The following is a 25113-nucleotide window of genomic DNA, read 5'->3' as shown; positions in this document are numbered from 1 at the left end:
GAATGGCCCAGTTACCTATTATTCAATCTGTCTACTTCTCTGTGTGGCCTGGCTATACGACTAATGTTAAAGTAGTTTCTTATTTGCTTTCTGAAAAAAAAAAAAAAAAAAAAAAAAAAAAAAAAAAAGTCTTTATAATCCCCATAACTGAGGTGATCAGAGTACAAAACTAAGGTTTCTCATCATCTGAAACACTAGGATTAAAGCATCCCATCTTTATGTGGAATATATGGATGGCGAGTGCTAAAAGTATATGGTATTTTGGTTTCTTACATTGCCTCCCACTCACCATGCAGATTTATATGGCAGAATAAACATAAAATAATAATTATTTTATTTGTTTATAGACAAAGTATTTAGCAATACTTTTCCAAAGACTGCACCTTTCAGAAAAGGGGCAAACAGCAGAAAAATGTCTTGGACTTCGGAGGAAGATATATCAATCACCTGCCATGGTGCCAACTCACTGTTGACAGCTTCCCATGGCATAATGTGAAATCAGATATGCTGAAAAGTCCAGCCCACAGGGATTTATATATGAGAAAAAAAAGTTAAAACTACTTAAATTGCTTAAAAATATGAAATACAGGAAGAGTAAAGTACATACGTAATTGAAAGTTCACTTCCTCCAAGAGAGTTTGCACATAGTGTAATAAATGAAAAGAACATTAATAGAGAATGAAAATATTTACCTTAGTCCCAGTGTAATTTTTTTAAACATACTGTGAACATAATTGTTATAGGAGGTCCTCAGGGAGATGCTCTGATGTAACCATATAATGGTTCCCCCACCTTTTCTTGTGAAAAGTAAGGAAATAAATGGATATGTAAAGCAAACTGACATCAGGCTTTGTGTGCATCTTCCCCCAAACAATAAAGATTTACTGCAGAAAATTTTTTGCTCTAAGCCTCTGTGTCCAGGAATGATGCTTGTTTATTGTTTAATGTTTCTATTGAAGAGAGAGACTTGTTCCTTAGAGTTCTAAATAAGATAGTGTAGTTGTGATTTGATGTCCACACTAAACTTGCTCCAAAGATGTGAGCCCCAAACAATATGAGAGTTAGAATGTTATGCCATCGAAGATCTACCATTTTTGCCTCAGGGAAGGTTACAAACAGGTTTCCCCACCACTGGCTGTCCCCACCTGACGAAGTCAATGAGTTGTGCACATGAAATACAGCTGGGGGCTGTGAGCAAACCCTCTGTTTCTACCTTTTCATCCAGGTGAACTTTGCTCAGGGGTCCAGGACAGCTATTTGAAGTAATCATACCTCTGAGAGAGGGTTGAAAGCAGTATATGTAATATCTACATGTTCTTTGACATTATTTTGTATAAGTAACAAAGGGATCATTGGAAAAAACCTCAGGGTCATGAAACTTCTGTATCAGTGTATACAAAAGAATCACAATAAGGTCTAAGGCAAAGAAGAGAGTTGGGAGTCATTAATTTTGGCAAGGTTGAAAACAGTTATAATCACTGTATAACCAGATTATAGATAATTTTGAAAACGAGGGGAAAAAACCCCACCCAATGTTTTGATATGTTTGAGGCTAATTTTTAAAAAATCTAATTTCTTTTAACAACTACAACAAAAGGCCACCTTAAATAGATACCTTCCTCAGATTCAACACGATCCAACCCTTTCTTATTAGATCTTCAGAAAAGAACCGCTATGAAATTACTGTGTTCAGGGGCTCTGCACATTCTTAAACTCTAGAAATTTAACAATCTCATTTGGTTTAAAAATGATTTAAACCAATCTCTTTGGTTTAAAAGTTACAAATTTAATTTAGAAATTCCACTGGTATACTTTAAGTTTCTGATTTCTCATTTTTAATACTTTTTCATAATAAAGGTATATCTAGTTCTACCATCTATGCATGCTAATAAGTTAATTGAGTTAATTCAAAGGGCTTTTTGTTTGTTTTTTAGTTTGATCATTCTAATAAATTGCTTACCATTTTCTAGAGAGTTTCCTGTTTTGATGAAATACTTCCTTTTGTCCTCAGGCCAATTTTGTCTTTCCTGTAAGTGCTTTGTTATATTCAAGTAGGCTTCATCAAGGCTCATGGCCATAAAATTGGGATCATAATCAGCAAGTATTTCCTTAACCTTCAAAAGGAACAAAATGGTTTAAATTTTGCTGCCATAGCAAAACCTGTAATATAACAGCAGATAAGAAACATTAATATTCTTACTTTGCAACTATAGTAAAAATCCTGCAATCAATAGCTCATGGATTTAGGGAATAAATAATTTATTGCCTAGCACAAGTTTGTCCAAATTCTCTTTTGCATTAAAATAGATCATGAAGGGGCGCCTGGGTGGCTCAGTCGGTTAGGCGTCTGCCTTCGGCTCAGGTCATGATCCCCGGGTCCTGGGATCGAGTCCCGCGTCGGGCTCCCTGCTCTGTGGGGAGCCTGCTTCTCCCTCTCCTCCCCACTTGTGCTCTCTGTCTCACTATCTCTGTCTCTCTCTCCCAAATAAATAAAATCTAAAAAAAAAAAAAAATTTTTTTTTTAAATAGATCAAGAAGGCAGAAGACCATGAAAGAGCTTCATTTGATACAATCTCTATTCAGCCACCTTTATCTAGATATAATGAATGATTCAAATAAATCTCAGACATCATTCTGGTTAAGTAACATAATTTTAAGTAACTGGTCAAAAGTAGAAGTGGGAACAATAAGATCCTGCTCCCCCTCACGTTTTTTGTTTATTTTAAAAAGGAGTAATCCTTTTTTTTTAAGTAGTCTCCACACCCAGCATGCAGCCCAAAGCAGTGCTTGAACTCACAACCCTAAGATCAAGACTTGAGCCAAAATCAAGAATTTGATGCTTAATCAACTGAGCCACCCAGGTGCCCCTAAAAGGAATAATCCTACATAAAAGTACTATGTTGCTTTAGAAAGTAGTTTTATTTTAATTAATTATAATATGCACATAAAACTCCACTCAAAACATACACTAATGCATGTATCCATTCAGGAAACAAAGCTCAATTATCGAGATTTGGAATGGAAAAGATTACAAAATCTATAGTGGAAGTATGTGACTATATTAAATGATGGGAAAAGTCTGGAGCTGCATCTTGAAATAAATAAGAGATCAGAATTTCCATATGATTCCAGAAATGCCATTTATGAAAAATAGTTTTATTACATGAAACTATAAATTTTTTTTTAAAGATTTTATTTATTTGAGAGAGAGAGAATGAGAGAGAGAGCACATGAGAGGGGGGAGGGTCAGAGGGAGAAGCAGACTCCCTGCTGAGCAGGGAGCCTGATGTGGGACTCGATCCAGGGACTCCAGGATCATGACCTGAGCCGAAGGCAGTCGCTTAACCAACTGAGCCACCCAGGCGCCCCGAAACTATAAATTTTTTTAACCACTGAAGTATTAACTGAAATTGGAGGAAATGTTTGCCAAAATAATATATACATATTTGTGAAAAACGTATTTGTTGAATTATGTTATCCTTCCATCTAGTATTTAAAATCTGTCTGCTGTATCATGAGGAAACCTTTTTTGAAGTTTTATAAAATAAAGCTTTTTAGCTTAATTTAATTATGAACAGCTGAGTCAAAGGTAATTTTAGAAAATGGTGATATAAAATTTGGCCAAGCTTTACTCAGACAGTACCTTAATTAGCTTTGTTCTTCTGGAAGAAACCAGTTTTATAATGTACTCAAATGGAATCTTTCTAGTGAAAATGAAACTCTGGAAAGTCGGGAGTTGGCAGCCAACTAAGATTATTCTGAATGAGAAGTACTCCCTAGAGACATGGAGTACTCACTAACTTCCTTTTCATAGGATACTGCTTGAAGAACAAAAATAGACATGTTCCAGTAAAATTAAAGCACTTAGGCTTCCAACAGTTAAAGCTGTTCCATTCTTTTGGATAAAATAAAAATGGCTTTCCTTAAACTTTTAAACCAAGTCATACATACTAATATACTTAGAGTCAGTGAATTTGTGCTGTAGTTCGTTCACACATAAGAACCCATTTGCTATCTGCAAATAAACTAGTTACATCCTCCTCAAATTTGAGAAAGATTTCTCCAATTTCTGTAAGTAACTAGACAGAAGAGAACTAAAAACAATTTAGCTCTCATTATCATATTATCGTAAGTTTTACTGAGTTAAAGCAGGACTCAAAAAAATTCTTTCTTACAAGGTCTCTGAAAGATTTTCAAACTTATTGAAAGCCCATAATATTTATGGTTAGCATTTTATGTCTTTCTCATCAGGAATATGGTAAAAAAAGACAAGCAGTAACCACACATGAACGTGCTTCCCCCTTCTCCACCACCTTTTCAGAGATAGGCAAAAAGCACTTGCTGCCACAGACTGTTATTGAAAGAATGAAAAACAGAATTTTTAAAAAAATTTGGGGTGGTGTACCATTCCAATTTGGGGAGGTTTCATTTCTAGAGTACATGAGGTAGAATACAAATAAGAGGAGCGAATATAAAGATCATCTACATGACTAAATGGTTGTGAGTGCTTAGGCCATAGTTTTTTAAGGGTTTCAATTCAGACAGCAGTCTTTAACACAATGCATTTTACTACAGTAGTCTGAAACTGATGTAGTATTCTAAAATTTTAATTTATGATTTAAGTTTTAGCACTAGCTAAACGATAGTCCAGTTATCAAAAATAGAGAAAATGGCAATTTTTCATATATGACAGTTCAGGCAATTTTGCTAAGTAATCAAATCTTTATATTTCAGAGATCCTTTTCAAAGCAAGATGATTCCCTTTTTTTCTTGATTATCAGTCTCTCGAACATTAAAGGCTCATAAGCATCTTCACTAGACTGTGGGGCAAGAAAAACAGTTAATCAAAATAAAGGAATTTCATTACTGTTTAAAAACATTTGATAAAAAATCTATTCACAAAAGAGGTTGAAATTAATGACATGAATAGATTATGTAAATTATAAATATAAGGTGATTCTAGAAAAAAATGTATATTGCACATTAAGAAAAAAACAGCTAAGGTTAATATAGATTATAATTTAGGCAATTCAAAGTTTTCCAGGTAGATAAGAGTTTCTAAACAGATGAAAAAATATGTGGAAGAGCAAAGATCTGGGAAATAGAAGGGTGTATTCTGTATACTCAGCTCAGTTATCAAAAGTGGTAGGAGGTAAGACTTAAAGGGATAAATGAAGGCTGAATTCTGATGTGCTAAGGCCATTTGGAATTGTAGGTGACAGGAAATCAGTGAAAGGCTGTAAGTAAGAGTGCTTCATCAGACTTACCTCTGTACTCACAGCTCGGTATTTGTCAAAGTTTGGGGGCACAATAATAAGTTGTGGGCAGAGTCTTTTAGCAATAAATCCTGGCATGGCCGCGCGAACACCAAATCTCCTTGCATAATAATTCGAAGTAGACTGAAAGAAAACAGACCACATGGGAAAAAACATACAAACCTAAATGGACATACCGATCAATGCATTCATAAGAAACACATTACTGATGGGCATTTTCAAGTCAAGGACATTTGTTTTATAGGCCACAGTCTCGAATCAAGCTTTTACTTTATCCTATCATGGTATTGTGATAGCATGACCCTCTCTCTCACTACTGTCTCCATATTTATGTGATACCAGGTAATAAACAAGACTAATAAAAAGGTTCTCTTACATTTCCAATAACTAAACTTCATTGGTTCTAAGGCATACCTGTAATATAGTATATATCAAAGTTTGGATGATAGTGGGTGATATTACATGAAAATAATAGTTATAAAGTAATGTTCTAGTACAAATAGTATGGATGTTAAATGAAACTAACAGTATAGAAAGTAACAGCATGGTATAATAGTATAGATTTGGAATTTGCAGTATTTGAGGTTTTGAAATTTTTCATTTAGAAAAGTCAAAGGTTCTATTATATAGTCAGCCAAATTAAATTTCAAAAAATGAAGTGATGGAAGCTTAAAAGAGCTTTTAAAATTACATTTTATTTTTTTTTAAAGATTTTTATTTATTTATTTGAGAGAGAGAATGAGAGAGAGAGAGCATGAGAGGGAGGAGGGTCAGAGGGAGAAGCAGACTCCCTGCTGAGCAGGGAGCCCGATGTGGGACTCGATCCCGGGATTCCAGGATCATGACCTGAGCCGAAGGCAGTCGTTTAACCAACTGAGCCACCCAGGCGCCCTACGTTTTATTTCTTAAGGCTTGAATATCCTTTTTGGTGAAAACATTTTCAGTAGGAGATGGGACTAAAAATTTATGAAAGTAAGAAGGAGAACATTACTTTTAAATCCTGTTGATGATGATACCACAGTACCATTTATAAAAAAGGGTTTTTTTTATCACAGATGAAATCTCTAGTGAAAATTCAAAGAAATGTAAAACAGAATCTATCACATGAAGGGATTACTTCATAATAGTATCAATTTGCCATAAGTGGCTTTCAAATGGCATTTAAAAAAATCTTGATAGTACTCAAAACTATGCTAATCTTTGATCAGTATTCTGGAAGAGAAAATGCAGATGGCATTAGAAAGACAAATCAGTGTTTTAAACATAAATAAGTCTAACGGAATGGATATGAAAGCTAGATCTGTAGTAAATCTGGAACAAAATTTATGATACAACTTCCTTTATCTTCTAGATTTGTGGTAGATTGTAAATCACAGCCACAATACTTTATAGTTCCTCCTATCCAAGGGTAGGTTCTAGTCCCTCATGCCAAGTGACTTGCACTATGACTTGTTTTGACTAGAAGAATGTGAGGGAGTGACATTATGTGAGTCTTGAAGCCTAGGCATTATGAAGTCTGTAACTTCAGCCTTTGCTTCCTTGGGGATCCAGCAACTATGTAAAGGTCTTGGGTTAAATTGCTAAATGATGATGTACCACGTGTAGAGGGGAAAGCTCAATGGCTGGAAGCCATTCCAGCCACCTTGGCTGAAAGGCCAAGTGTGTTAATAAAGCCATTTTGGATCCTTCAGCCCCAGCTAAATAACTGTAGCCAACCCCAGGTAGAGTAAAGTTATCCCCATTGTACTCTGCTCAAATTACAGAATCATGAGCAAATAAATGGTTAACCACTAAGTACTTAAAGGGGTTTGTTATGCAGCAATAAATAACTGCTAAGGGTCGGGCGCCTGGGTGGCTCAGTTGTTAAGCGTCTGCCCTCGGCTCAGGTCATGATCCCAGGGTCCTGGGATCGAGTCCCACATCGGGCTCCCTCCTCGGGGGGAAGCCTGCTTCTCCCTCTCCCCCTCCCGCTGCTTGTGTTCCTGCTCTCGCTATCTCTGTCTCTGTCAAATAAATAAATAAAATCTTTAAAAAAAAAAATAACTGCTAAGGGTCTATGTTCCAACTATGAGTGCTAACTTAGAACATTCTGAAGATCCGTCAAATTATTCAAAAAAGAATTCTAACTGTAATAGACTGAAATAATCAAACATGCACCATCACTACCATTAATTTGTAAAAACACTTTTATGAATTTAATAGAACAAAAGCAATTATACTTCAAATCTCATTAGAAATGAAGTCTATTAGTTGAGCATACAAAAGGAGTAATCTTTGTTTAAATATGGCAAATAATCATTTTGAATTTGGAAATAATTTTTAGGAGGATATAATTCATAGGAAGGAAAATATTTTGCAGATCTAGCAGTGGGTTTAGCTTTAAAATATATATACATATGCACACATAGATAATTTCATATAAATATATGGTGACATATATTCTTAATAAAATTAAATACATTTTTTTCAAATATCAGCTGATGATTTGTAGGAAAGGGGAGTAGTCATTCGGTAAACATTGTTTTGGAACCTGGATTGTTAGTTGCCTGCATACTTACGGGAGCAGAGAAGATAAACAAAGAGATTATAATAAAAGAGTAACTCAGTAGGAATTAGGTTTATATCTATCTAAAGCATTTGAAGGAGTTAGGAACAGGGAAGAACTCTCCTTGTTTCTCTTACATGTTTTTTAATACCAAAATCCATCTATTCCAGGGGCCATTATTAATTCCCCACACATTTTTAGCCACATATAGCAATCCTGGTCATCTTTACCTTCTATGGTTAGGGTGGTGATAAGGTAGAGCAACATGGTAATCAGAAAAGCAAAGGTTCCAAGTCATGAGAAAAACTAATTACAGTAGTAGTATAATAAAATATATTACCCTAGACCTAAGGTTGGCAAACCTTTTCTGTAAAGGTCCAGATAGTAGTCACTTTGGGCTTTGCAGATCATATGGTCTCTCTTGCAGCTACTCAACTCTGCTCTTTTATTACAACAACAAATGAATGGGTGTGACTGTTCCAATAAAATTTTATTTACAAAAAAAGACTAGATTTGGCCTGCTTGCAAACCTGCTCTGGAGTAACACTTCCTTTTCTTTCTTCTCCAATTCCCTTTTACTGGAACAGTAACTTAAGAAAAATACAGCTTGCAACAGAAAGATACAATGCCACTCTACCATTCACCAGATTTGTAACTTTAGGGAAGTTTTTAAACACCTCTCTGAGTTTGTTTTTTGTCTGTCAAATGGAAATAAAAATTTGTACCGCAAGAGATGTTGAAAGGATTCAGTAATTGAACACATATAAAGCACACAGGAAAATGCCCAGCAAACTGGCAGAGCTTACTAAAGGCTTCTCCCTTCATGAACCAGTAAGGCTTATTCGAATATGTTATGAAATTTCCTTTTTGTCTTTGATCTTTACCTACTTACCAACATAGTCATTGATCCTACAGCAATAGGTTTATCCTTCAATTCTGGACTGTCCCTCATTTCTACAGCCGCATAGAAAGCATCCATGTCAATGTGCACTATAGTATTGTTCAGATCCCGGCTCTGTTCTAATTCCATTGCAAATCTGTCAACCTTAATTTTTAAAAAGTTAACATATTTTGAGTCAACATGGTATTGAAATGGCACCAGTCATCATATTAATCTCACTTTTAGTAGGTATCTCTCTCTGCCTGTCCATCCACCCCACCTATCTATATATACTTGATTGTTATTTATTAAGGCTGGTAATTGCTTCTATTTTCATGAAGACAGGCAGTTAAATCTCAAATATCATGCCCTACCAACACTTTAATCTCTCAATAACTACAACCACATGATAGATAATAAATATTTACTGAATAAATGAACTATTCCAACTGATTGTATCAAATGATTCTTCTGCTTTATAAATCTGAAGACCAACTTATTGTAAAAAAAAAGCTTCAGGTTAGGTAAAATAAACATCTCTCATTTGACTCATAACATTAATGTCTTAAGACAGAAAAAAGGAAATGTACAATGAACGATTATATACTTCTTTGGCATATTATGTTTATGCTGAATAGTATTGTACAAGTGAATATACCAACCATAATGTAAACATTCCCTCTGTAGAAATGCCTTTATAAAGCTAAAATTTGGTAACTGTTAGTCAATACAAATCAAAATTGAAAATATAAGCTATAATTTATTCTGTCATGAAACTTCAATACGTATGTCAAATATAACAGTGAAGAACCTTAATCTTTAAAGCACTTTTTATTTCTCTAGTGAGAAAGCATTGGATTGATAAGAAAGAAGAAAGGGAAATGAAAGGAAGTAAAAATAACCAAAGTAGGGCAGTAAGAAAGGGTTTATGTAACACATTTCCAAGTGTTCCTTTTTTGTGGCCTCTACTATAGAGGCTGAAGAAGCTAAATATGCTTCCCAGCTTTCCCTGCAGCCAAGGGTGGCTGGCTGTGTGACCATTTTGATCTATGATCACTTTGAATATACTGGAATACAGAAAGCATGGAAGAGTGGCTGGCACATGGTACAAGTTTAATGAATGTAATCTATAACTAAAGGATCAATGGATAGCTGCACAGCAAAATAATCAAAAACTGAGGGGAAGGGGCGCCTGGGTGGCTCAGTCGTTAAGCATCTGCCTTCGGCTCAGGTCATGATCCCAGGGTCCTGGGATCGAGCCCCACATCGGGCTCCCTGCTCCGCGGGAAGCCTGCTTCTCTCTCTCCCACTCCCCCTGCTTATGTTCCCTCTCTCACTGTGTCTCTCTCTGTCAAATAAATAAATAAAATCTTTAAAAAAAAAAAAAGAAAAAACTGAGGGGAAAAGAGCCAGATATAAGCAAGCAAGCTGGGTGAGCTCTGGAATGAAAGCAATTTCTATCATGTGGCGATCCCTATAGCAGGTTTTTTCAAAAGTGGAAAGTTACAGGGGTATAATTTGCCTTTTTCTCCTTGTTGGACTTCAACCTTGCTTCCATTCTGCAAAATTTTTTTTTCATGGCCTTCCTTCTAAGCATTATAGTGACACTAGCTTCCCACTAGCTGCAGGTTAAGCCTACAACTTCTCTTTTAGAAATAATCACCCTGACTTCACCAAGACAAAAAGCTTTTGCACAGCAAAGGAAACAGTCAACAAAAACAAAAGACAACCTACAGAATGGGAGAAGATATTTGCAAATGACATATCAGATAAAGGGCTAGTATCCAAAATCTACAAAGAACTTATCAAACTCAACACCCAAAGAACAAAGAATCCAATCAAGAAATGGGCAGAAGACATGAACAGACATTTTTCCAAAGAAGACATCCAAATGGCCAACAGACACATGAAAAAGTGCTCAACATCGCTCGGCATCAGGGAAATCCAAATCAAAACCTCAATGAGATACCACCTCACACCAGTCAGAATGGCTAAAATTAACAAGTCAGGAAATGACAGATGTTGGCGAGGATGCAGAGAAAGGGAAACCTTCCTACACTGTTGGTAGGAATGCAAGCTGGTGCAGCCACTCTGGAAAACAGTATGGAGGTTCCTCAAAAAGTTGAAAATAGATCTACCCTGTGATCCAGCAATTGCACTACTGGGTATTTACCCAAAGGATACAAATGTAGTGATCCAAAGGGGTACGTGCACCCCAATGTTTCTATAGCAGCAATGTCCACAATAACCAAACTATGGAAAGAGCCTAGATGTCCATCAACAGATGAATGGATAAAGAAGAGGTGGTATATATATACAATGGAATATCATGCAGCCATCAAAAAAACCACAACAGAATCTTGCCATTTGCAACGACGTGGATGGAACTAGAGGGTATTATGCTAAGCAAAATAACTCAATCAGAGAAAGACATGTATCATATGATCTCACTGATATAAGGAATTCTTAATCTCAAGAAACTAACTGAGGGTTGCTGGAGTGGTGGGGGGTGGGAGGGATGGGGTGCCTGGGTGATAGACATTGGGGAGGGTATGTGCTATGGTGAGCATTGTGAATTATGTAAGACTGATGAATCACAGACCTGTACCTCTGAAACAAATAATACATTATATGTTAAAAAAGAAAAAAGAAGAAAGTATGAAGGGAAAAATGAAGGGGGGAAATCGGAGGGGGAGAGGAACCATGAGAGACGATGGACTCTGAGAAACAAACTGAGGGTTCGGGGGGGGGGGGGAGATGGGTTAGCCTGGTGATGGGTATTAAAGAGGGCACATATTGAATGGAGCACTGGGTGTTATACGCGAACAATGAATCATGGAACACTACATCAAAAACTAATGATGTAATGTATGGTGATTAACATAACATAATAAAATTAAAAAAAAAAAAAGAAAAAGAAATAATCACCCTGAATCCTAGTTGTCTCCAGTAGCCACAGTGAGCCTCTATAGGGTCTGCTCCTGTTTGGCTGCAACTCATTGAACGACCTGGGGTGCGCTGTGCCTTCTTCAGGCTGTTCCTCTGTTTAGAATGCCCTTCCGAGTTCTGTCATAAAGCCTTGAAGGGTCAGCTCAGATATCTCTCTGTAGCTTAATTAGATCTCTGTCCTTCATGCCACAGAATTCAGTGTTCCCTTAGTTGTTTTCCTGCTGTTACTATGCACTTACTGTATTAGATACCAAATTATGAGTTCCACCAGGAAAAGGACCTTATTTGCCTTCAAATGCTTTCCTATCAGACAGAAAGAGGTGAGCCTCGTAGCATATATATATATATATATATATATATATATATATATATATATATATTTCTGCTTAAAAAAGAGAAGGTAGTATGTGTAGAAAAATTTTGGAGAAGGCTGATCTCATGCAGTGAGACACCACACCTAATAAATGGAACTTTTCAACATTACTCCAATCTATCATCCAGATTTAAATCAACTACTTCTTCCAGTACCTCAACTGTAAATTAGAGAAGAGCATCCTGACGTTAAAAAGAAAAAAAAGATGTAAACAAATCATGGAGACTAATGAAAATAAGGGTGGATTAAAAACTACTATATGTTAATCCAGAAAATATACCTAAGATACGAGTCGACTGAGAATTAGGGAGCATTTGAAGTATCTTAACCCAGAAATACTGGAATGGAAAAAGATAATAAATATAAAGCAAACCAAATGGAAAAAAGTTCTCCTTAGCCTCATACAATAATTCTATGACAGTTTCTTCAGCAATCTATTATCTTTTCTGTGCCCAAAGCACAAGTGCAGTTGCCAAAAGGAAACCTCCCCACTGAGTGACTCACACATTCCATTTTCCTCTACTCTCATTAGTCACCCTCTCTAAACATTTTTTTCTCTGCATCTACCAAATGCACACCACCCTGCTCTTTTCAAATTTCTTCTACTGAAATCTTCATTCAAGTTTTCCTTTCTTCCATTTTTACTTCCAAATGACTCCCAAGTTCTGATCTGAGCCTCTAACATGTATGTATGTTATCCCTTTTGCCACCGTTAAGAACCATGGTTAAGAATAAGAGCTTCTTACATACAAACGGCTAACAGACACATGAAAAAGTGTTCATCATTATTAGCCATCAGGGAAATCCAAATCAAAACCACACTGAGATACCACCTTACACCAGTTAGAATGGCAAAAATGGACAGGGAAAGAAACAACAAATGTTGGAGAGGTTGTGGAGAAAGGAGATCCCTCTTACGCTGTTGGTGGGAATGCAAGCTGGTGCAGCCACTTTGGAAAACAGTGTGGAGGTTCCTCAAAAATTTAAAAATAGAGCTACCCTGTGACCCAGCAATTGCACTACTGGGTATTTACCCCAAAGACACAGATGTAGTGAAAAGAAGGGCCATAGGCACCCCAATGTTCATAGCAGCAATGTCCGCAATAGCCAAACTGTGGAAAGAGCTGAGATGCCCTTCAATAGATGAATGGATAAAGAAGATGTGGTCCATATATACAGTGGAATATTACTCAGCCATCAGAAAAGATGAATACCCCAGTTTTACATCAACATGGACGGGACTGGAGGAGATTATGCTAAGTGAAATAAGTCAAGCAGAGAAAGTCAATTATCATATGGTTTCACTTATTTGTGGAACATAAGGAATAACATGGAGGACATTAAGAGAAGGAAGGGAAAAATGGGTGGGGGGAATTGGAGGGAGAGATGAACCATGAGAGACTATGGACCTGAGAAACAAACAGGGTTTTAGAGGGGAGGGGGGAGGGGGGATTGGTTAGCCCGGTGATGCGTATTAAGGAGGGCACGTACTGCACGGAGCACTGGGTGTTATACGAAAACAATGGATCGTGGATCACTACATCAAGAACTAATGATGTATTGTATGGTGACTAACATAACATAACAAAATTAAAAAAGAAAAAAAAGAATAAGAGCTTCTTGTGGGTTTCAGCTCCACCACTTATTAGTTACATGATAATGGGCAAGTTAACCCTCATTCTTATGTTATTTGTAAACTGGGACTAAACCAACCCCCAAAGGTTTAAAGAATTAAAAGAGGTACTTGTGTAATGTACTTATCCAGGGATATGGAAAGGGCTTAATGATATAACCTATAATTTTAGAAATAAAAGTGACATTTATTGAGTATATCATATGTGTTATATAACATGCTAAGTACTTCTTATGTTAACTCATTTAATGGTCAAAATAATTCTGAGATGATAATTATTCTCATTTTAGAGAGGAGAAAACTAAACCTCAGTAAGATGCAGTAATCTGCCCTAAGTCACACAGCTGGAAAATGTTAGCAGTAGACCTGTAATCCAAGTTACTCCAAAGGCTGTACTCTTTCCATTATTTTATGATGTTTCCCTAAAATGGATCTTAAAATGTCTTTAACATTGAAACAACTTCAAACCAAGCTCCAATAGTGTTTTATATCAATATTGTTTTATTTGCATTAAAAAAATCCTTTTTTGATGACATTCAGGAGACTATTTCAGAAATATTATTTTTCATTTTCTTAACTTATAATTACCCTAAAAATTGTTCAGGAAAACTAAGTTCATAAAGCAATTGTTAAAATAGCCAAAATGCACTGATTTGCTGTGTAGTTGCCATTTAATACAACATGAATGGTTGTCTATTCAATTTATGAATCCATGTTACAACAAGATGTTTAGGCAGCTACAAAAATGATTGCATCTTTAACAAGTCTAATGAGGGTAGGACGGAGAGGAGAACACTTAGATTCTGAATAAACTGTGGGAGTTCCGATGTTTATAGCAGCAATGTCCACAATAGCCAAACTGTGGAAGGAGCCAAGATGTCCATTGACAGATGAATGGATAAAGAAGATGTGGTATATATACATAATGGAATATTATGCAGCCATCAAAAGGAATGAGAGCTTGCCATTTGCAACGACGTGGATGGAACTGGAGGGTATTATGTTGAGCGAAATAAGTCAAACAGAGAAAGACATGTATCATATGATCTCACTGATATGAGGAATTCTTAATCGCAGGAAACAAATTGAGGGTTGCTGGAGTGGGGGGTGGGGTGGGAGGGATGGGGTGACTGGGTGATAGACACTGGGGAGGGTATGTGCTCTGGTAAGTGCTGTGAATTGTGCAAGACTCTTGAATCTCAGATCTGTACCTCTGAAACAAATAATGCAATATATGTTAAGAAAAAAAAAAGAAGAAGAAGAAGAAGGTAGCAGGAGGGGAAGAATGAAGCGGGGGAAATCGGAGGGGTAGACGAACCATGAGAGACGATGGACTCTGAAAAACAAACTGAGGGTTCTAGAGGGGAGGGGGGTGGGAGGATGGGTTAGCCTGGTGGTAGGTATTGAGGAGGGCGCATTCTGCATGGAGCACAGGGTGTTATGCACAAACAATGAATCATGGAACACTACATCTAAAACTAATGATGTAATGTATGGGGATTAACATAAGAATAAAAAAACCCCAACAAACTGTGGGAGTTCATGCCAACAGAGGTTAGTTACCACAGCTTGATTAGCAATAATAGTTCCTATGACCGTAGTACACATAATAAAATCTATTACTTGGAAATTGTATGACTCTAGAATAGAAATGCATTTCCCATGAAAACCTCTCTCTCAGATCTTTTAGATTCCTTAGGATTTCCTTAATCTCCTCCCATTTATACAATTTCTTTTAAAGGAAGTTCAACAAATGAAACAATTTAACAATTAACATAAAACATATTTCCTGCCACTTCCCTTGCAAAAGATGTCAGTCTCCCAAGAAATGGTCAACTAAAACTGTAACAAAATGTGAAGCTCTATTATACAATATAAAGTATTTTCTAATCCTTCAAATTATTAGCATATTTAAAGATATGAGCTTTAAAAAGAGCAAACAGCAAAAAGTTATTTTATTGCATGATTCATATGCATTTTATCTTTAAAATTTTATTAGAGATATTTGTATAGATCAATAAAACTTGCCAGAAAGAAGTTCTGAAAATAAATTGCCAAGGATTAATATCATTTTAAAAACAATGTTATTACGGACAGAATGGAATTTTAACTTGTTGAAAGGATGCTCAAATTTATTTGAAAGAAACAACGAATGAGAAAAAAATTTTAAAGAATAGTAGCAAGGGAGGATATTAAAGTGTTATTATCATTGAATAACTAAAAGTGCATGGTACTGATACAGGAAAAGATTCAATTGAGTAAGAGAGAGAATCCAGAAACAAATCAATGAGTACAATGAGAACTTAGTATATGGAAGTGCCTCATTCAGTTCAGTGGAGAAAGGACTCATGATTCAATAAATGGTGTTGGGACAAATGAATCACCATTTAGAAAGAATAATACTATTAGCGAAAACGTAACACTCACCATTTAAGAAAAAAATACTTAACATTCTACATTAAAACAAATTCTAGGAGCGCCTGGGTGGCTCCGTCAGTTAAGCCTCCGACTCTTAATTTCAGTTCAGGTCATGATCTCAGGGGCATGAGATATAGCCCCATGTCTCAGGCTCTGCGCTAGGCAGGGCCTGCTTAAGATTCTCTCTCTCTTTCCCCCTCTATCCTTCCCCCCTCCCCACTCCCTCTCTCTCCCTCTAAAACAAAAACAAAAACAAGTTCCAAATGGACTAAAGATAAACAAAATCTATAAAAATACTAAAAGAACATATAGGCTTGGTCGTAAGGAATAACTTTCTATGCTTTCAATACAAAAGCCAAGAAAAAAATGTTTTTCAATACTGCTGTTTTTGATTACATAAACATTTAAAACTGTATAGAAAAAAAAAACAACCTGCATGATTAAAAGACAAACAACATATTGGGAAAATATTTACAACAAATGGCAGAGGACAAAAATGTTTAACTTATGATAAGATGTATTAATCAAGAGAAAAACATATAAACTCCTCTAGAAATGTAGGCAGAGGATACTGTTTTGGACTGCTAGTTGAACCCCCAAATCCATTCTCTCTTCCTTTCATAGTAATAGATTTTTATCTGGGCATATGGCCACCCAGCTGGAAAATATTCTGTACAGCTTCTCCTGCAGTTAGGTGTGGCCATGAAACTTAAATTCTTGTCAAAAGAATGTGAGCTGACGTAATATGAGCAACTTCTCTTTTACTTGTTGAATAGCAAATTACTCACCTTTCATTTTTTTTCCCCTCATTCTTTCTTCCTTACTGGGGGCTGAAATACAGACTAGAGATAATCCCATTTTGTCAGTCCAGGTAAGGATAACACTTAGGGGATGATAGAACAACCCGATGTAGAACCGATGTCCCTAAATTACTATGGTGAGCAGAACCACCCAATCAGTTGGAACTACTTACTATTATATGAGAAAGAAAGAAACTCTTATCTGATTTGAACCATTGTATTTTGGGGTCTCTTGTGCCAGCTACTTAGCCTATATACTAATAGAATAAAAAAGGAAGGAAATGCCCATAGGAATGAAATATTAACAGCTAATATGAGAGAACATATTCTTTCCGTCTTATTATCTAAGAAGGACAAATTAAAATAACCATGAAATAATATTTGGACATTACCAGCAAAAGCTAAAAGACTGATAAAATTAATAAAATCTAGTTTTAAACAAGTATGTGAGGAAACTAGCACTCTTATGTTGAAAATGTAAAACTGTACCATGTTGGGTGAAAATAACAGGACAAGAGTGCAAACATATATAGATAAGAATGATCATCACAAGGTTATATATAAAACAAAAAACTGAAACCCTGGTAGGATAAGGTAAATAAATTCTGGTACCTCCATATAGTAGAACACTCTGAAGCACTAAAAATGATGGTTTGAAAGACAAAGGCAAATGATCTTTTGCCATGATAGCAGACCACTTAACACATAAGATAAAAAATTAGCTTGTGCTCTAGGAAAGCATATACGAAAAAAATGACACAGTATAGTTTGATAAAGAATAAATTTATCATTTCTGAACTCTATCATGAGAAGAATTTTGTAGCATAGAAGATTAACATAATTTTATCATTATTAATGGCCTAAAGTGCTTTGTTAAATTGAATCAGATTTTGATAGAGGGTAAAAACTGTCTTTAAAATTAGTAAACTTTATACCATGTAATATTACGTGACAGATACAATTAGAAAGGAAGTCTATTGTGAGAGTAATATACATATAATTAGGAGTTTATTGTTAATTATGATTGGAAATAAACAACATATAATAGAAAATAATAAAAGTAAACTTTATAAAAAATAAAATTAAAAAAATAAAAGTAAACTTTATAAAAAATAAAATTAAAAAAATAAAAGTAAACTTCAGTTTTACTAGCAGAATCTTGACTACTTTGAGTTCTCGATCTATGAGAACTATGAGAACACAATGCCCTGCAGCTTTGCTCTACTCAAACCTTCCTCCTGAAATAGTTTTAAATACTGGAGCAAACTCTTGAGTATTTATTCCCCAAAGATGGTGGAGAAGCCAAAAGCCTCCAGTCTGGTGTTTTATCTTAAAAATTCATGCACATTTGGCATTCTACCCTAGTTTTAGTACAACACAATTATGTGTTAAAGTTCTAATTTAATTACTTACCATGTTCCCCCAAATCATTTTTGTAAAATCGGCATTGAAGAAAACATTTATCTTGTGGCCTTTTTCTAGTTACAAAATATGTATATAATAAAAAGAACATAAGCTTTGTATTAAATCCTAGCTCTGAAGCTAGGCAAGTTATTTACCCTAACTAGGGCTCCATTTATTCTTCTGTATAATGGAGGTGACAATGCCTAGGTATGGGGTCTTGATGTAAAAGAATAGAGTAATATTTAATAAAGTATGCACCTCTGTCAAATTTTATTCCTTACAATATAATGAACATTTACATATTACCTTGTTTTCAGTTATGACTTGACCATGATGCATTTTAACTATCAATTACTATTCTACCAGCTTCCACTTTATTTAACAATTAAATTAATACCTGTAATTGTGCTTTCCTTAGCTGTTGGCTGGTAATTTGAGCTTTTTGTTGCATCATATTTTCAATTCGTTGGTTGACTTGCTTTTCTTTCTTGAGCTCATTTCCATAAAATCTGGATCCCTATGTAAGAAAACAAACAAAGCACAAGAAAAGTGTCAGAAGGAAAGCATCAGTAGTATAACCATGGTGGCTAATGGTATAGACTAGAAACAGAATAACTGAATTCAAAACTTAGCTCCAGGGGCGCCTGGGTGGCTCAGTTGGTTAAGCGACTGCCTTCAGCTCAGGTCATGATCCTGGAGTCCCGGGATCGAGTCCCACTTCGGGCTCCCTGCTCGGCGGGGGGTCTGCTTCTCCCTCTGCCCTCTTCCCTCTCGTGCTCTCTGTCTCTCATTCTCTCTCTCTCAAATAAATAAATAAAATCTTTAAAAAAAAAAACTTAGCTCCACTACTTACTAGCTGGGAACCCTAAAACTACTTAATTTTTCTATGTCTCAATTTCCTCGCCTGTAAAATGAATTTATAGTTACCTAGAATTTTTGAGGCAGTATTTACACAGTACAAACTCTTTGAGATGAGTACAGATATGTTACTTAGATAATAACAATGTGTCCTAGACAGGATCCACGGGGCATATCCGAGGCCTTAGTCATTTGGGTCATCGGTTATCTTCTTCACTTTTACTTAAAAAGCACTTAAGGGGCGCCTGGGTGGCTTAGTCAGTTAAGCATCTGACTCTTGATTTTGGCTCAGGTCATGATATCAGGGTTGTGAAATTGAGCCCTGTGTCGGGTTCCATGCTGGGCATTGAGCCTGCTTAAGACTCTCTCCCCCACCCCACCTTTTCTAAAAAAATAATAAAAAATTAAAAAATAAAGTATTTAAAAAATTTTAATGTTAGCCATTAAAGAAAATGTAGAAAATCACTTTTAGAAAATTACCTATCATCCCATCACTAAACATAACATCTACATCTATCCACTCATCAGGTTGATGGAAATTTAGATTATATTTACTTTATGGCTTTTATGAAAAATGCTGCAATGAACAGTTGTATATACATGTTTGCATGGACATATGTTTTCACTTTCCTGAGGTACCCAGGAGTGGAATCTCTGTGTCATATGCTAACTCCATGTTAAACCTTTTGAGGAACTGCCAGACTGTTTTCCAAAGTGGTTGAACCACTTTATAATCCCACCAGCAATGTATGAGGTTCCAATTTTTCCATATCCTATCAATATTTGTTATTGTCTATCTCATAGCCATTCTAGGCTATAATACTGTGAATGGTACCTCATTGTGGTTTTAATTTGCAATTCCCTGATGACTAATGATGTTGAACATCTTCTCATGTGCTTATGAGCTATTCTTATACCTTTAGTGAAATGTCTATTTATATCTTTCGCCCATTTTTTATTAGGTTGTCTTATTAATAATTTGTAAGAATTCTCTGTATATTCTGGATGTAAATCCTTTATCAGATAAATATTTTGCAAATATTTTATACTAGTATGTTGCTTATCATTTTCTTTTTTGATTGTGTCTTTGAAGTGCAAAAGTTTTGAAATCTGATGAGGTCTGACTTGTCGACTTTTTCTTTTATTGATTGCGCTTCTGGTGTCGTACCTAATAAATGCTTGTCTAACCAAATGTCTCAAAGATTTTCTCCTATCTTCTAGAAGTTTTTACTGCATTAGCTCTTACATTTCACTCAATTTTGAGTTCAACTTGTGTATGGTATGAATTGAGGGTCTCAGTTCATCTTTTTAGCATGTGGATATCCAGTTGTCCCAGGATTATTTGCTGAACAGACTATCCTTCTGCCTTGGTACTTTTATCAAAAATCAATAAAGTATCAATACAAAGATTTACTTCTGGACTCTTAATTCTGCTCCATTGTTCAATATGTCTAACCTTATGACAGTACCACACTGTCTTGAGAACTATAGCTTTATAGTAAGTTCTAAAACAGGAAAGTCAAAGACCTCCATGTTTCTCCTTTTCAAAACTATTTTGGCTATTTTATTTTATTTTATTTTTAAAGATTTTACTTATTTACATGAGAGAGAAAGAGAGGAAGGGAGAGAGCATAAGTAGGGAGAGCAGCTGAGGGAGAGGGAGAAGCAGGCTCCCCACTGAGCAGGGAGCCTGACGTGGGGCTTGATCCCAGGACCCCAGGACCATGACCCCAGCCGAAGGCAGACACCTAACCAACTGAGCCACCCGGGCTCAGTTTTGGTTATGAAAACTCTGGTTTTGGTTATTTTAGATGTTTTTGCATTTCCACATAAATTTTAGGGTCTGTTAATCAATTTCTGCAGAAGAAAAAAAAAAGCCTCTGTAATTTGGATGGGGAATTACATTGAATCTGCAGATCAATTCGGGGAGAACTATCCTTTTAACAATATTAAGTCTTCTCATTCTTGAACATGTCTTTCCATTTATTTTATTTTAAAGATTTTTATTTATTTGACACAGAGAGAGATACAGCGAGAGAGGGAACATAAGCAGGGGGAGTGGGAGAGGGAGAAGCAGACTTCCCGCAGAGCAGGGAGCCCGATGCAGGGCTCGATCCCAGGACCCTGAGATCATGACCTGAGCCAAAGGCAGACGCTTCACTGACTGAGCCACCCAGATGCCCTGTCTCTCCATTTTTTAAATCTTTACCTGCCCTCAATGAATTTTTGTAATTTTCATGGTAAAACTGTGGCATTCCTTTTGAAATTCCTTAAGAGTTTCTATATGTAACATCATGTTATTTGTGAAGAGATAGTTTTAGTTTTTCCTTTCCAATCCAAATGCCTTTTATTTCTTTTCATTGCCTGACTACACTAGAACTTTAGGACTATGTTGCATAGAAGACATGAGAGAAGGGATCCTTGCCTTGTCCCTGATTTTAGGAGAAAAGTGCATTCCTGGAATAAATCCCACTTGGTCATGGTATATAACCTTTCTTTTATATTGTTGGATTCAGTTTGCTAATGTTTTGTTGAGGACTTTTATATTCACAATGATCTATAATCTTCTGCTTGTCTGGCAACGATGTCAAGGTGATACTGATCTCATAGAATGAGTTTGTAAGGGTTACATCCTTCTTTATTGTCTGGAAGGGCTTGTGGCATACTGGTATTATTTCTTTTTAAATGTCAGATAAAATTCACCACTGAAGAGATGCCTGGGTGGCTCAGTCAGTTAAGTGTCTGCCTTCGGCTCAGGTCGTGATCCCAGGGTCCTAGGATCAAGCCCTGCATTGGGCTCCCTGCTCAGCAGGGATCCTGCTTCTCCCTCTGCCTGCTCTCCCCTTGCTTGTGCTCTCTCCCTCTCTCTCTCTGACAAATAAATAAAAAATCTTAAAAAAAAAAAAATTCACCACTGAAGCCATTGTGACCTGTTTTTTTTTGCTGGGGGGGGGGGACGGGTACAGGGAAGATTTTTAATTACTAAATTATTTCCTTGTTAAAGATCTATTTAGATTTTCTATATTTTCTTGAGTCAGTTTTGGAAAAAATTGTAAATTTCTTGAAATTTGTCCAAGTTATTGGGATTTGTTTTAAAATACTCCAATCTCTATCTCCAAAATTCAGTAGGAAGGGTAACATAGATGAAACAATATTTACAAAAATGTTGGTAACTATTGATGGTGGGTGAGGATTACCCAGGAATTCACTTTAGTATTCTAATTTTGTGTATATTTAAATTTTCTGATAAAACTTTTAAAGAAGTAAACTGCACTGCTGTGAAGCCGTAACAATTAGAAAATTTCAATTTAAAAAAGATATTTATGATGAACTTCCCATCCCCCCACACTAGAGAAATAATATATAAAATATATAAATATTTTAATATATTAATATATAAATATATGTAAGGCATATAAAATATAAATCATATATGTATACATATATTACATGATTCATACATGTCAATCAGATGATATGTATATATCGTTCTATGATTGATATATCTATACAGTTGAACCTTGAATATCATGGGTTTGAACTGCACAGGTCCACTTATACATGGAGTTTTTTCAATAAATATAGTACAGTACTATAAATGTATTTTCTCTCCCTTAAGATTTCTTAATAATATTTTCTTTTTTCTAGCTTACTTTATTGTAATATATAATACACATAATATACAAATTTTGTGTTAACCAACTATTTATGTTACTGGTAAAGCTTCCAGTCAACAGTAGGCTATTAGCAGTTAATTTTGGAGGATTCAAAAGTTGTACATGGGTTTTCAACTGTGTGTGTATGTGGGGGGTGGGGTTCAGTGATCCTAATCCCCACATTGTTCAGTGGTTTATATGGTAGAGCAAAGTTTTGAGCATATCTTAGATACTCTTGAAAAAGAACAAAGTGCAAAAAAATAACTTGTCCTAGCTGTTATCAAGACTTATTATAAAGTACTATAATTAAGATCATGCCATAAAGATATAATAACAAATAATCCAGTGGAATAGAAGAAAGCACTGCAGATCAGTAAGAAAAGGATGAACTATTTAATAAGTGTTACTGGGACACAGAGAAGAGAGAGGAAAGATAGGGAAATCTAGGATGGCTTAAATATTCTATTTCTTAACCTGAAAACTAGGGGCATAGGTTTTATTCCTATTTTTAAGTTTTATGGTCAAAATTTCACAAAAGTCTCAAACAGAGAAACAGAGCAGTACAATAAACAAATATATAAAACTATCACTGAGATTTAACAACAAACATTTTGCCTTATTTCCTTCACTGATTTTTAAAAAAAATTTTTAAAGATTTTATTTATTTATTTGATAGAGAGAGACAGTGACAGAGATAGTGAGAGAGAGCACCCGCAGGGGGAGAGGCAAAGGGAGAGGGAGAAGCAGGCTCCCCGTGGAGTAGGGAGCCGGACGTGGGGCTCAATCCCAGAGTCCTGGGATCATGACCTGAGCCGAAGGCAGACGCTTAACCAACTGAGCCACCCAGGTGCCCATTTCATTGATTTTTTTTTAACTGAACTGTTTTAAAGTAAATTACAGATATAATGACATTTAACTATTCCATACAGTATTTTATTATGCATCTTTAAAAATAAGGTCATTGTGGGGCACCTGGGTGGCTGTTGCTTAAGCATCCATCTCTTGATTACAGCCCAGGTCATAATCTCAGGGTCCTGAGATCGAGCCCCACGTGGGGCTCCAAGCCAGGTGTGGAGCCAGCTTAGAGATTCTCTCTCTTTCCCTTCTTTCTGCCCCTGCCCCTCCCCACTGTTTGCACTTGCTCTTTCTCTCCCCCCCAATTTTTTTTAATTTAAAAAAATAAAAATAAGGGGGCGCCTGGGTGCTCAGTCGTTAAGCGTCTGCCTTCAGCTCAGGTCATGATCCCAGGGTCCTGGGATCAAGCCCCGCATCGGGCTCCCTGCTTGGTGGGAAGCCTGCTTCTCCCTCTCCCACTCCCCCTGCTTGAGTTCCCTCTCTCACTGTGTCTCTCTCTGTCAAATAAATAAATAAAATCTTAAAAAAATATAAAAATAAAAATAAAAATAAGGCCATTTTCCTACATAATCATAATAGCATTTTCACAGCTAATACAATTAACAATAATTCTTTCATACTATCTAGTACACTCTCCATATTCAAATTCCCTTAAATGTTCCAAAAATATTTGTTCAAACCAAGATCCAATCAGGGTCCATATATTTTGTTTGCTTACTTCATCTCAATTCTTTTCCTTTTAAAATGGTATCTCCATGTTAAACACTTAAAATATTATTTTTTGCTCAACTTTTTATTTTGGAATTTCCAAATTTTCTAACAGTTGGAAGAATAGTACAGTAAACATCCATATGTCCTCCCCTAGATTCCTGTTACGTTTAGTTTCTCCCACAACTCTCATGTATATGCACATACACACACTCCAACTCCTATATGTGCACTTGCACAAACATGCATACACACACACACACGAACACACACAAATGCTCCTCTTCCTCTTTTTGGCTAAACCATTTAAAAGTGAGTTGCTGGGGCGCGTGGGTGGCTCAGTTGGTTAAGCGACTGCCTTTGGCTCAGGTCATGATCCTGGAGTCCCAGGATCGAGTCCTGCATCGGGCTCCCTGCTCGGCGGGGAGTCTGCTTCTCCCTCTGGCCCTCCCCCCTCTCATGCTCTCTGTCTCTCATTCTCTCTGTCTCAAATAAATAAATAAAATCTTAAAAATAAATAAATAAATAAAAGTGAGTTGCTGTGGATATCAGCATGCATTTCTTAAGAATAAGGATATTTTCTTAAATTTTACACCTTTCTACATGGATATTTCATAATATACAAATGAAACAAAAAATGTTAGAAGAAAACATTTAGGACTTTGGAGAAAAGCATATATAGTTGACTAATTCAAGTACATATAAAAAAGCAAACAAAAAAAACTTCTGCACAGGACAAAGTACCATAAGCAAAGTCA

General features: G+C 36.0%; 1 protein-coding gene across 1 annotated transcript in view; it reads right to left on the bottom strand.

The window, feature by feature from the left end:
• POLK (DNA polymerase kappa) overlaps positions 1-25113 on the bottom strand; it is a 74713-nt gene that overhangs the window by 26078 nt on the left and 23522 nt on the right. Inside the window, exons 3-6 of the mRNA XM_064596248.1 lie at positions 18676-18795; positions 8714-8866; positions 5268-5399; positions 1961-2114 (exon numbers count right to left, since the gene is read on the bottom strand). Coding sequence (XP_064452318.1) covers positions 1961-2114; positions 5268-5399; positions 8714-8866; positions 18676-18795 — 559 coding nt within the window. The remainder of the gene's footprint in view (positions 1-1960; positions 2115-5267; positions 5400-8713; positions 8867-18675; positions 18796-25113) is intronic.

The sequence above is a fragment of the Mirounga angustirostris genome, unplaced genomic scaffold (genome assembly GCF_029215605.1).
Source record: "Mirounga angustirostris isolate CCGP_5_RB_7025 unplaced genomic scaffold, mMirAng1.0.hap1 SCAF_7, whole genome shotgun sequence".
Classification (NCBI taxonomy): Eukaryota; Metazoa; Chordata; class Mammalia; order Carnivora; family Phocidae; genus Mirounga; species Mirounga angustirostris.
The sequence above is the reverse complement of the archived record's forward strand: the minus strand, read 5'-3'. Positions and strand labels throughout refer to the sequence as shown.